Source organism: Centropristis striata, chromosome 16 (assembly GCF_030273125.1).
Source record: "Centropristis striata isolate RG_2023a ecotype Rhode Island chromosome 16, C.striata_1.0, whole genome shotgun sequence".
Taxonomy (NCBI): domain Eukaryota; kingdom Metazoa; phylum Chordata; class Actinopteri; order Perciformes; family Serranidae; genus Centropristis; species Centropristis striata.
The window spans coordinates 2,710,613-2,725,231 of NC_081532.1; the positions used below are offsets into that span (position 1 = coordinate 2,710,613).

Sequence of the window (14,619 nt, forward strand, 5' to 3'; positions counted from 1 at the left end):
TTTAAGTGGACATAACAATACATAAGTGTTCCTGACTGATTGACTGGATCCTTCTGTTCCCTCAGTGTGCTCTGGGTGCAGTCACATTAGTATTTTAGACCTCCATGTGTCACCCAAGATGCTTTTTTCAGTGCCATAAATAATCATGGCTGATCTCCCTCTGTCTCCTCTCTGGCTCTGTAACACATATTGTCTCTCTGATTGTCCTGTCGTTCCTGTGAATCATCAACTCATCTTCCTCCCTCCACCAGGCGTAGGCTTGAGGATGTGGCTTCTGTGGGTCCTGCTGCTGTCGCTGCTCTCTGCAGCATCTGGGGCTGCAGACTCTAAGGCCGTCACCACCACCCTCACTACCAAATGGGCAGATACCCCTCTGCTGCTGGAGGCCAGGTACCACACACACACACACACACATACACTGCACCGCTCAGCAGCAGCAGCAGCAGCCATTTGGCCGCATTACGTCTGACATTACATTTCGGAAGCAGATAATGGATAAATCAATGTCCTGAGGGCTTGTAGGGTCATTACCAAGTCTGTCCTCTAAGTGAGTTTAAACTTCTGTCCCTCTGATGCGTCCTTGAGCAAGATGCTGAATACTTAAAGCCCTCAGATGCAGTACTAGTGTGTAGGGTTGTCAAAAGTAACTTTTTTGAGTATCGATACTTTTGACAAGCCTACAGCTTGTTACAGTCATTTTGTGTCTTTTTCTGGTCATTTTGTGTCTTTTTTTGTAATTTTATGTCTTTTTTTGGTCATTTTGTGTCTTTTTTTGGTCATTTTGTGTCTTTTTGTGTTGTAATTTTGTGTCTTTTTTGGTTATTCTGTGTCTTTTTTGGTCATTCTGTGTCTTTTTTGGTCATTTTGTGTCTTTTTTTTGCACCCAACATTATCCCTGACCCCAACCAGTCCTCCTTTAAGTTGCCAAAAGTACCGATACTCAAAAAAGTATCGATACGTCTGACATTACATTTCGGAAGCAGATAATGGATAAATCAATGTCCTGAGGGCTTGTAGGGTCATTACCAAGTCTGTCCTCTAAGTGAGTTTAAACTTCTGTCCCTCTGATGCGTCCTTGAGCAAGATGCTGAATACTTAAAGCCCTCAGATGCAGTACTACTGTGTAGGCTTGTCAAAAGTATCGATACTTTTTTAGTAATTTTGTGTCTTTTTTGTCATTTCTTGTCTTTTTTGGTCATTTTGTGTCTTTTTTTAGTAATTTTGTGTCTTTTTTGGTAATTCTGTGTCTTTTTTGGTCATTTTGTGTCTTTTTTTTAGTAATTTTGTGTCTTTTTTTTTAGAATTTTGTGTCTTTTTTGGTAATTCTGTGTATTTTTTGTCATTTCTTGTCTTTTTTTGGTCATTTTGTTTCTTATTTTAGTAATTTTGTGTCTTTTTAGGTAATTTTGTGTCTTTTTTTTTTTTTAGTAATTTTGTGTCTTTTTTGGTAATTCTGTGTCTTTTTTGGTCATTTTGTGTCTTTTTTTAGTAATTTGGGTCTTTTTTGGTAATTCTGTGTCTTTTTTGGTCATTTTGTGTCTTTTTTTTGTGATTTTGTGTCTTTTTTTTGTAATTTTGTGTCTTTTTTGGTAATTCTGTGTCTTTTTTGGTCATTTTGTGTCTTTTTTTTGTAATTTGGGTCTTTTTTGGTAATTCTGTGTCTTTTTTGGTCATTTTGTGTCTTTTTTTTTAGTGATTTTGTGTCTTTTTTTGTAATTTTGTGTCTTTTTTGGTAATTCTGTGTATTTTTTGGTCATTTTGTGTCTTTTTTTTAGTAATTTTGTGTCTTTTCAGGTAATTCTGTGTATTTTTTTTAGTAATTTTGTGTCTTTTTTAGTCATTTTGTGTCTTTTTTTAGTAATTTGGGTCTTTTTTTGGTAATTCTGTGTCTTTTTTGGTCATTTTGTGTAATTTTTTTTAGTAATTTTGTGTCTTTTTTTGTAATTTTGTGTCTTTTTTGGTAATTCTGTGTATTTTTTGGTCATTTTGTGTCTTTTTTTTAGTAATTTTGTGTCTTTTTTTGTAAAGTAATTTTGTGTCTTTCTTTGGTCATTTTGTGTCTTTTTTGGTCATTTTGTGTCTTTTTTTTAGTCATTTTGTGTCTTTTTTGTAATTTTATGTCTTTTTTGGTAATTCTGTGTCTTTTTTGGTCATTTTGTGTCTTTTTTTTGCACCCAACATTATCCCTGACCCCAACCAGTCCTCCTTTAAGTTGCCAAAAGTATCGATACACAAAAAAGTATCGATACTAAAACGTTGTATCCGGATACAATACTAATTTTCAAAAGTATCGAGTATCTGAAGCTTGTTATCATAGTTGCAGTTTCTTTTTGCACAACTGTTTTTTATTATAAATATTTAACCTGTGGTTCTGTTCATTTTAATTTTGATTTTAATTTATTTTTATTATTAATTTAAACAAAACACAACATAAGTCACCAATGGACAAACACAGTAAAAAAGAAAAAAAAGAAAGGAAAAAGAACAACAACAAAGTCACAAAACCAACCTAAATAAATAAAACAACAATAAATAAGAACTTTAACACATTAAATAACATTAAAACTAAAACAAACATCAAACATAATGAAATTTGGGACAGATTGGACAATGTATGGAGAAGTTATACAGTCCCGTGTTTCATGGCGAGACGTCATAATTTGCCGCCATGCCACGCCCACATAGTGTGACCGTCGGTAAAGATTTATACAACATTTGATCCCCAAGGCCTTGTGATGGTACTGACCAAGTTTGAAGTCAATGGGATAAAATCTGTTGGGGGAGTTATGTAAAGTATGCAAGGTGGTCATGTGATGAAAAGGGGCGTGGATATAGCATAAGGGGCGGGGCTTTATGAAAAATTGTTATTTAGAAGTGTTAAGGGCTGGACTCTGATGAAGCATGACAAGTTTGGAGCAGATGGGACAAAGAATGGGAAAGTTATAACAATCTCGTGTTTTATGGCGAGACGCCATATTTTGCCGCCATGCCACGCCCACATAGTGTGACCGTCGGTAAAGCTTTATACAACTTTTGATCCCAAAGGCCTTGTGATGGTACTGACCAAGTTTGAAGTCAATTGGATACAATCTGTAGGAGGAGTTTGTTAAAGTATGCGACCTGGAAATGGCGAAAAACGATGACAAGTGCAATATTCAATCCAAAATGGCCGACTTCCTGTACGTTTGAGGGTATGGGTCCAAGAGGCTTTTTGGTGCGTCTCCACATGAAGCACGTGTGTACCAAATTTCGTGTGTCTATGTGAAACCTACTGCTGGGGCTAGGTGAAAAAGATGTTACTTGCTGTTGCCTGCAGGGGGCGCTATGACTGTGTGTCAATATTGACATGTGGATGTGTTTATGGCTGGACCCTTATCACGTGTGTGAAATTTGGGACGGATTGGACAATGTATGGTCAAGTTATGCAGTCTGGTGTTAGATGGCGAGATGCCATATTTTGCCGCCATGCCACGCCCACGTAGTGTGACCATCGGGTAAGATTTATACAACTTTTGATCCCTAAGGCCTTGTGATTGTACTGACCAAGTTTGAAGTCCATGGGGTGAAATCTGTCTGAGGAGTTATGTAAAGTATGCAACGTGGTCATTTTATGAAAGGGGGCGGGGATAAAGCATAAGGGGCGGGGCTTTATGAAATATTGTTATGTAGAAGTGTTAAGGACTGGACTCTGATGAAGCATGAGAAGTTTGGACACAATGGGACAAAGAATGGAGAAGTTATAACAATCTCGTGTTTTATGGCGAGACGCCATATTTTGTTGCCATGCCACGCCCACATAGTGTGAGCGGCGGTAAAGCTTTATACAACTTTTGATCCCAAAGGCCTTGTGAGGCTACTGACCAAGTTTGAAGAGAATTGGATGAAATCTGTAGGAGGAGTTCGTTAAAGTATGCAGCATGGAAATGGGCAAAAACAGCAGGAAACGCCATTTTCGATCCAAGATGGCCGACTTCCTGTACGTTTTAGGGTATGGGTTCTTGAGACTTTTTGGTGCGTCTTCCCATGTTACATTTATCTACCAAATTTCGTGTCTCTATGACATTCCTGTGCGAGGGGCTGAATTTTCTTGACTTTCAAGGGGGCGCTGTTGAGTCATTTTGCCACGCCCATTCCCACGACCACTAGAATATGTAAATTTCAGTGGAGATTTATGTATATTCCAAAAATGGGGAGTTTTTGAATATGATAAAGCCCCCAAAAAGGCGATTCATTTTTCGGAAGAAAAAGTATAACTAGGACTGCGCGCAGTACTGAACGGGCCCTCGCAGAGTGGAGCCGCCGGGGGAGGCGCCGTCAGGGGAGGGCACATCAGACGCGGCGCTGTTGGCTCAGTCCCTATGCGTACCAAATGGCGTGTCTCCTACCACTGTGCTTGTGGCAGGTGTAAAACATGTTACTTCCTGTAGCCAGCAGGGGGCGCTATGACTGTGTGTCAATATTGACATGTGGGTGTGTCCCGGGCTGGAACCTAATCATGTGTGTGAAATTTGGGACAAATTGGACAATGCATGGTCAAGTTATACAGTCTCGTGTTAGATGGCGAGACGCCATAATTTGCCGCCATGCCACGCCCACATAGAGTGACTATCGGTAAAGATTTATACAACTTTTGATCCCAAAGGCCTTGTGATGGTACTGACCAAGTTTGAAGTCAATTGGATAAAATCTGTAGGAGGAGTTCGTTAAAGTATGCGACCTGGAAATGGCCAAAAACGATGACAAGTGCGATAGTCAATCCAAGATGGCGGACTTCCTGTTGGGTTTGAGGTATGGGTCCAAGAGTCTTTTTGGTGCGTCTTCACATGATTAATGTGTGTACCAAATTTCATGTCTCTACGTGAAACCTACTGCTGGGGCTAGGCGTTAAAATTGTTACTTCCTGTTGCCAGCTGGGGGCGCTATGACTGTGTGTCAATATTGACATGTTGGTGTGTTCAGAGGTGGACCCTTATCACGTGTAAGAATTTTGGGCCAGATGAGACAATGTATGGTGAAGTTATACAGTCTCGTGTTTCATGGCGAGACGCCATATTTTGCCGCCATGCCACGCCCACATAGTGTGACCGTCTGTAAAGCTTTCAATAACTTTTGATCCCAAAGGCCTTGTGATTGTACCAAATTTCGTGTCTCCACGTGAAATCTAGTGCAAGGGCTAAGTATAAAACAAGTTACTTGCTGTTGCCAGCAGGGGGCGCTATGACTGTGTGTCAATATTGACACATGGGTGTGTTGCGGGCTGGACCCTAATCACGTGTGTGAAATTTGGGACAGATTGGACAATGTATGGTCAAGTTATCCAGTCTCGTGTGTTATGGCGAGGTGCCATATTTTGCCGCCATGCCACGCCCACATAGTGTGACCATCGGTAAAGCTTTATACAACTTTTGATCCCAAAGGCCTTGTGAGGCTACTGTCCAAGTTTGAAGAGAATTGGATGAAATCTGTAGGAGGAGTTAGTTAAAGTATGCGACGTGGAAATTGCGTGTCTCCGACCACTGTGCTTGTGGTAGGTGTAAAACATGTTACTTCCTGTAGCCAGCAGGGGGCGCTATGACTGTGTGTCAATATTGACATGTGGGTGTGTTCCGGGCTGGACCCTAATCACGTGTGTGAAATTTGGGACAGATTGGACAATGTATGGTCAAGTTATACAGTCTCGTGTGTTATGGCGAGACGCCATATTTTGCCGCCATGCCACGCCCACATAGTGTGACGGTCGGTAAAGATTTATACAACTTTTGATTCCAAAGGCCTTGTGATGGTACTGACCAAGTTTGAAGTAAATTGGGTGAAATCTGTAGGAGGAGTTTTGTAAAGTATGCAACGTGGCTATTTTATGAAAGGGGGCGTGGATAAAGCATAAGGGGCGGGGCTTTATGAAATATTGTTATGTAGAAGTGTTAAGGGCTGGACTCTGATGAAGCATGAGAAGTTTGGACACGATGGGACAAAGAATGGAGAAGTTATAACAATCTCGTGTTTTATGGCGAGACGCCATATTTTGCCGCCATGCCACGCCCACATAGTGTGACCGAAGGTAAAGATTTATACAACTTTTGATCCCAAAGGCCTTGTGATGGTATTGACCAAGTTTGAAGTCAATTGGATAAAATCTGTAGGAGGAGTTCGTTCAAGTATGCGACCTGGAAATGGCCAAAAACGATGACAAGTGCGATATTCAATCCAAGATGGCCGTCTTCCTGTACGTTTTCGAGTATGGGTTCTTGAGGCTTTTTGGTGTGTCTTCCCATGATACACGTATGTACCAAATTTCGTGTGTCTACGTGAAAAAAAACTATATTGTGAGGATGTTTTGAAAATTTCAAGGGGGCGCTACTGAGTCATTTTGCAAGGTCCATTCCCGCGAATACCAGAATACGTAAATTTCAAATCTGATTTATGTATATTCCAAATTTGGTGACTTTTTGAATATGATAAAGCCCCCAAAAAGGCAATTCATTTGGGAGAAGAATAATAATAATAACTAGGACTGCAAGCAGTACTGAACGGGCCCTCGCAGAGTGGAGCCGTCGGGGGAGGAGCCGTCACGGGAGGACACGTCAGGCGCGGCGCTGTGGGCCCAGTCCCTATGCGTACAAAATCGCGTGTCTCCTACTACTCAGCTCAAAGTAGGTGTAAAACATGTTAGTTGCTGTAGCCAGCAGGGGGCGCTATGACTGTGTGTCACTATTGACCCGTGGGTATGTCCCGGGCTGGACCCTAATCACGTATGTGAAATTTGGGACAGATTGGACAATGTATGGTCAAGTTATACAGTCTTGTGTGGTATGGCGAGACGCCAAATTTTGCCGCCATGCCACGCCCACATAGTGTGACAGGCGGTAAAGATTTATACAACTTTTGATCCCAAAGGCCTTGTGAAGGTACTGACCAAGTTTGAAGAGAATTGGATGAAATCTATCTGCTACAAATTTCCACATGATTAATGTGTGTCCCAAATTTCGTGTCTCTACGTGAAACCTACTGCTGGGGCTAGGCGTTAAAGTTGTTACTTCCTGTTGCCAGCTGGGGGCGCTATGACTGTGTGTCAATATTGACATGTTGGTGTGTTCAGAGGTGGACCCTTATCACATGTAAGAATTTTGGGCCAGATGAGACAATGTATGGTGAAGTTATACAGTCTCGTGTTTCATGGCGAGACGCCATATTTTGCCGCCATGCCACGCCCACATAGTGTGACCGTCTGTAAAGCTTTCAATAACTTTTGATCCCAAAGGCCTTGTAATGGTACTGACCAAGTTTGAAGTCAATGGTACGAAATCTGTTGGAGGAGTTATGTAAAATACGCAACGTGGTCATTTTGTAAAATGGGGCGTGGATAAAGCATAAGGGGCGGGGCTTTATGAAATATTGTTATGTAGAAGTGTTAAGGGCTGGACTGTGATGAAGCATGAGAAATTTGTAGCAGATAGGACAAAGAATGGGAAAGTTATAACGATCTCGTGTTTTATGGCGAGACGCCATATTTTGCCGCCATGCCACGCCCACATAGTGTGACCGTCGGTAAAGCTTTCAATAACTTTTGATCCCAAAGGTCTTGTGATGGTACTGACCAAGTTTGAAGGTGATCGGGTCAAATATGTAGGAGGAGTTCGTTAAAGTATGCGACGTGGAAATGGGCAAAAACAGCAGGAAATGCCATTTTCGATCCAAGATGGCCGACTTCCTGTACATTTTAGGGTATGGGTTCTTGAGACTTTTTGGTGCGTCTTCCCATGATATATGTATGTACCAAATTTCGTGTCTCTACGACATTCCTGTGCGAGGGGCTGAATTTTCTTGACTTTCAAGGGGGCGCTGTTGAGTCATTTTGCCACGCCCATTCCCGCGACAATTAGAATACGTAAATTTCACGTGAGATTTATGTATATTCCAAATTTGATGACTTTTTGAATATGATAAAGCCCCCAAAAAGGCAATTACTATTGGTTATGAAAAAGAATAATAATAATAAGAAACGGACCAATTTCAATAGGGTCCTCGCACCTCGGTGCTCGGTCCCTAATAACTAGGACTGCGCGCAGTACTGAACGGGCCCTCGCAGAGTGGAGCCGTCGGGGGAGGGCACGTCGGACGCAGCGCTGTGGGCTCAGTCTCTATTCGTACCAAATTGCGTGTCTCCTACCACTGTTCTTGTGGTAGGTGTAAAACATGTTACTTCCTGTAGCCAGCAGGGGGCGCTATGACTGTGTGTGACTATTGACCCGTGGGTGTGTCCCGGGCTGGACCCTAATCACGTGTGTTAAATTTGGGACAGATTGGACAATGTATGGTCAAGTTATTCAGTCTGGTGTTAGATGGCGAGACGCCATATTTTGCCACCATGCCACGCCCACATAGTGTGACCGTCGGGTAAGATTTATACAACTTTTGATCCCAAAGGCCTTGTGATGGTACTGACCAAGTTTGAAGTCAATTGGATAAAATCTGTAGGAGGAGTTCGTTAAAGTATGCGACCTGGAAATGGCCAAAAATGATGACAAGTGCGATAGGCAATCCAAGATGGCGGACTTCCTGTTGGGTTTGAGGTATGTGTCCAAGAGGCTTTTTGGTGCGTCTCCACATGAAGCACGTGTGTACCAAATTTCGTGTGTCTACGTGAAACCTACTGCTGGGGCTAGGCAAAAAAGTTGTTACTTCCTGTTGCCAGCGGGGGGCGCTATGAGTGTGTGTCAAAATTGACACGTGGGTGTGTTTCGGGCTGGACCCTAATCACGTGTGTGAAATTTGGGACAGATTGGACAATGTATGGTGAGGTTATACAGTCTCGTGTGTTATGGCGAGATGCCATATTTTGCCGCCATACCACGCCCACATAGTGTGACCGTCGGTAAAGCTTTATACAACTTTTGATCCCAAAGGCCTTGTGATGCTACTGACAAAGTTTGAAGTCAATCGGGTGAAATCTGTAGGAGGAGTTCGTTAAAGTATGCGGCATGGAAATGGGCAAAAACAACAGGAAACGCCATTTTCGATCCAAGATGGCCGACTTCCTGTACGTTTTAGGGTATGGGTTCTTGAGACTTTTTGGTGCGTCTTGCCATGATACATGTATGTACCAAATTTCGTGTCTCTACGACATTCCTGTGCGAGGGGCTGAATTTTCTTGACTTTCAAGGGGGCGCTGTTGAGTCATTTTGCCACGCCCATTCCTGCGACCACTAGAATACGTAAATTTCAGTGGAGATCTATGTATATTCCAAAAATTGCGAGTTTTTGAATATGATAAAGCCCTCAAAAAGGCGATTCATTTTTCGGAAAAAAAAGTATAATAATAAAAAACGGACCAATTTCAATAGGGTCCTCGCACCGTTAGTGCTCGGTCCCTAATAATAAAAAACGGACCAATTACAATAGGGTCCTCGCACCGTTAGTGCTCGGTCCCTAACTAGGACTGCGCGCAGTACTGAACGGGACCGAGCCGAGTGGAGCCGTCGGGGGAGGCGCCGTCAGGGGAGGGCAGGTAGGACGCGGCGCTTTTGGCTTAGTCCCTATGCGTACCAAATTGCGTGTCTCCTACCAATGTGCTTGTGGTAGGTGTAAAACATGTTACTTCCTGTAGCCAGCAGGGGGCGCTATGACTGTGTGTCAATATTGACATGTGGGTGTGTTCCGGGCTGGACCCTAATCACGTGTGTGAAATTTGGGACAGATTGGACAATGTATGGTCAAGTTATACAGTCTCGTGTGTTATGGCGAGACGCCATATTTTGCCGCCATGCCACGCCCACATAGTGTGACGGTCGGTAAAGATTTATACAACTTTTGATCCCAAAGGCCTTGTGATGGTACTGACCAAGTTTGAAGAGAATTGGATGAAATATGTAGGAGGAGTTCGTTAAAGTATGCGACGTGGAAATGGCCCAAAACAGCAGGAAACGGCATTTTCGATCCAATATGGCCGACTTCCTGCACGTTTTAGGGTATGGGTCCTTGAGACTTTTTGGTGCGTCTTCCCATGATACATGTATCTACCAAATTTTGTGTCTCTACAACATTCTTGTGCGAGGGGCTGAATTTTCTTGACTTTCAAGGGGGCGCTGTTGAGTGATTTTGCCACGCCCATTCCCGCGAATACCAGAATATGTAAATTTAAGCGGAGATTTATGTATATTCCAAAAATGGTGAGTTTTTGAATATGATAAAGCCTCCAAATTAGCGATTTACTTTTGGGAAGGAGAAGAATAATAATAAACGGACCAATTTCAATAGGGTCCTTGCACTGTTAGTGCTCGGTCCCTAATAAAAAACGGACCAATTTCAATAGGGTCCTCGCACCGTTAGTGCTCGGTCCCTAAAAAACGGACCAATTACAATAGGGTCCTTGCACCGTTAGTGCTCGGTCCCTAACTAGGACTGCGCGCAGTACTGAACGGGCCCTCGCAGTACACGCGTGTCGGGGCATGCTGCCGTCGGGGTTTGTGCGTTACAGGGGCCAGTCTATACCACCCCTATGAATTTCATTGCCTTAAGTCTTATGGTCTGGGCACAGTGGGACTTATTAAATTAAACTGCCGCCAGAGCGCCACCTAGGGGCCGATCAATAAAATCTTCAAGGGTTATCCTCAGGAGGGCATTGACAATAAGTATACCAAGTTTGGTGTTAATCCTACCAACCGATTTGGAGATATAAAATACTTAAATTTAAAGAGCGCCACCTAGTGGTCATCGCCCAAAATTTTGCAGAGAGCCTCAGGGGTTCATGGGGAAGTAGTAACCTGAGTTTCATGTCATTCAGACACACCAATGTGGAGATATGCAACACTTTGTGTTTTGTGTTGATAACAGCGCCACCTGCAGGAAGTTGTTATTTAATAACTTCAGTATTATTTGGGTAATCAAAATTCTTTTAATAACTTTTTGTCATGAGGGTCCATAGATGCTGTGTGCAAAGTTTGGTGCCAAACAATGAAATTGCCTAGGAGGAGTTCGAAAAAGTAGGTTTGCGACATTTCGCGAATTTGCGAAAAAAAACGGTAGGCGAAAATGGGAGTGGCTTATATCACGAGATTCAGCACAACTCAGTGAACGCGTGGGTATAAGTTTTTTGAATGTGCGATAAAGTATGTGGGAGTTATTAGCCAAAACGCACTTTCCTTTATTATAGCGCCACCTAGTGGTGGAAATTCAGGATGACAATAGATTATAAAATTTTTCACCAGGTGTGATTTATATTTAAAGTTTCATGAGTTTTGGGGTATGTTCAGGCAGTGAAATATGCGATCATTTGGGAAGAAGAATAATAATAAAAAAAAAAATAATAAATAATCATTCGAAATACAATAGGGACCTCGCAGGTCGTTGCCTGCTCGGGCCCTAATTACCACATAAAACATGCACTAGTCAGTAAACTTAATAACCTAAGAGAAAATATTCTGTTCTGTTAATTTTTACATGTTGAATTTTTCTTGTTAATAAAAATATTTCTGTTAAATTTTGGGGTCTTTGTTTTTATCCTTGTGGTATCGAATATTTTCCTGAGTATCAGTATGAAGTTGAAAATTTTAGTATCGTGACAACCCTACTACTGTGTGCTGTAGCTGTGCTCTGACTCTTTTCTTTTCTTTTTTTTCTCCCAAGTTAATTATTCAGCCAAATGTAGCAGCTCACACTTACAGACTGTACGTTACACATACATGCACAGCTTCTTAAACTGTCGCCTTCTTCATCTCCTTCTTCTTCCTCAGTGAGTTTCTGGCAGAGGAGAGCCAGGAGAAGTTCTGGGACTTTGTGGAGGCCAATCAGAACATAGAAGGAGAGCATGATGGTAAAGTAAATCTGCTTCAGCCCCTCAAGACCACTGAGTTTTCACTTTTGGTCTCTGTGCTGGGAGCAGCTGAATTCATGATGTGTATGAAAAGCCTCTTGGAAGCAACTGCAGTGTCAGTGTTTTAGCCAAACACTTATGCAAGCAGTAACGAGAGAGAGCAGAGCTGCAAACTGTATTTTTGTTATGTTCATTTCTGTCTCTGCCCGTGTTAAAACGGTTAGACTGTAACTCCTGTGACAGACTGGAAGAATCTAAATTAAACTAGAACATTTCTAAAGACATTTTGAGTGTGCTTGACTCTGGCCCGTGACTCTCAGCCATTTGACACCACTGAGAGAGAGAGAAAAAAATTGCCTCTCAAACAGAAAGCATTTTTGGCAAAACTGTAGCTTTTATGATTGATCCGACTTCACTTTGAGCATCATGAGTTCTTTCTGAACGTCTACATATGTGTTTTGTGAAGAAAAATGAAGAAATTGTCTTTTTAGAGCGATCAGAAGAAACTGGTTCCTCTGCTTTTCTCCAGAAATGTTCCCGCCTTTTTACCATGGCGGTCTATGAGGCTGTGGGTCCTGCGCCCAAACTATAACTCTGACAGACCAATTTTCCTACGTTTCTATGTATAAATTATTTCTATAGAGTAGTATCTGCAGCTTCGAGCGCAGTTTCCAAATTTATTTTTGGATACATTTTTCTCTCCCTCTCCACTCTAGTGATGATGTCATCCACTCTAGCCTCTCCATAGGGTTACATTGGGGGGATTTTTTGCTGTGTTTTTGACACATAATTTGAAAACCGTTTGCCGAAACCCTTAGAAAAGTCACAGCACACTTGTCATGGCCGAGCCGGTGGATTTGATACCTTTTTTTTTTTTTTTACTTACATTTTTATTGAAAATTTTCAGCTCCACATGTAAACATCAAAGTATACATATAGATCCATGTATTACATCCTATGGGTGAAGCGGTAGAAAAAATCAGATACAACTGAAAAGAGAACAACAAAAAGAAAGACAGTACAACAGTCATGGCTACATGCATCCATTATTAAATTACACTGTATACAGATATAAGAAATAAGAAGAAGAAAGAATATGAATAAGATACATTTCAAGTATTCCCAACTGTGTCCCATCGCGTCCGCTTCTCCCATTTAGTCAAAAAGACTTTTTCCTTCATTCTAAGTCTATATGTCATTCTCTCCATGTTATGGATTTCTCTAATGATTTCTAACCATTCATTCACAGCTGGTGGCTCGACCTTATACCATCTTCTTGTTATTGTTTTTTTACATGTGACCAGTAGTATTTTTATTAAATATCTGTCTTTGACCAGGACATAATGATTCAAATTCCCAAGGTACATAACACTACATTCTTTAGGTATTGTATAACCCAGGATATCTTTAATTATGTTGTGTTTATTTCCCCAAAATGGGTTAAGTTTCAATTTGATACCTTTTTAGTGTATGTGCGACCAAAACTCTGGAAGAAACAGAATAATAAAATCTAGGATTAAGCCTGATGAACAGTATATAATGTGCTCTTTCAAGCACACTCAATAAAGCAACAAACCATGTCAAAGAGCACAGTGTTGACACAGTTTTTCCACTCTCTGTCCTCATGCAGACACAGATCAGGCGTACTACGATCTGATCGTGAAGAAAGCCGGTGCCTTGCTCAGCTCCGTCCAGGTGAACATGCTCAAGTTCGCCCTCTCCCTCAGAGCCTACTCTTCAACAGTGTACTCCTTCCAACAGGTACCAAGGATGACTTGATGTTCTGTTTGAAGGCATGCATATGCTTGTAATGCGAGTCATAAAAAGATTCTGCTGTTTTCTGTTTCTTTAGATAGCGTCCAATGAGCCTCCACCTTCTGGCTGCTCAGCGTTTTTCAGCGTCCATGGAGAAAAGGCGTGTGATGAAGAAAGTTTAGAAGCGCTGCTGAAAACAGCACCCCAGAGGTAATTAGATGCTCAAACGGATGAGACATAAAAGTGATAAAGCTGCAGAATAAAAGTCTGATCTGATACCTGACTTCACCGTCTCTCTTTCAGGCCAAAGCCATACCTTTTCAAAGGAGATCACAAATACCCAGGATCAAACCCAGATGCTCCTGTTGTCATTCTCTACGGCCAGTTTGGGACACCAGATTTCCAGAGGCTTCACCATGTCGTATCATCTAAAGTCCACGAAGGCCTGGCGACTTACGTGCTCCGTCATTACCTGGCTGTAGGTGTTTCACACACTCTCACAACAACACCAACTTTAAATATTGAAAGCTAGCAGGTAGCAGAATAAATAAATAAAAGCTTGCAACTTTTTTGGATATTGTAAGACAATGAAATATTGAAGACTTGGCCCTCCTTCCATGCAACATTCCTGGAAACTGAGGCAAACACCATAATCTGCCAAACTAAAATACTTTACATGAAAATGTGCTTAGTCTGAGTGTGCAAGTAGCATTATATTACATTACATTTAGGTTGAAGAAGGAGAAGTATTGAAGGAGCAGTGGAACGCCCGCAAATGTGATAATGCCTGCAAACGTAATAAACCACAAACGTGATAAAAATCTGCAGCTTTTAATGCAACAATCCCACAAACGTAATAAACCACAAACATAATAAAAATATGCAGCTTTTAATGCAATAATCCCACAAATGTAATAAAAATATGCAGCTTTTAATGCAACAATCCCACAAACGTAATAAAAATATGCAGCTTTTAATGCAACAATCCCACAAACGTAATAAAAATATGCAGCTTTTAATGCAACAATCCCACAAAAATAATAAAAATCTGCAGC

At 41.6% G+C, this 14,619-nt stretch overlaps 1 protein-coding gene across 1 annotated transcript in view; it reads left to right on the plus strand.

The window, feature by feature from the left end:
• The first annotated feature begins 256 nt into the window (after positions 1-256).
• Positions 257-14,619, plus strand: part of uggt1 (UDP-glucose glycoprotein glucosyltransferase 1) — a 77,604-nt gene continuing 63,241 nt past the window's right edge. The window contains exons 1-5 of the mRNA XM_059353432.1: positions 257-390; positions 11,730-11,809; positions 13,440-13,570; positions 13,662-13,774; positions 13,868-14,042. Coding sequence (XP_059209415.1) covers positions 266-390; positions 11,730-11,809; positions 13,440-13,570; positions 13,662-13,774; positions 13,868-14,042 — 624 coding nt within the window. The 5' untranslated portion in view covers positions 257-265. The remainder of the gene's footprint in view (positions 391-11,729; positions 11,810-13,439; positions 13,571-13,661; positions 13,775-13,867; positions 14,043-14,619) is intronic.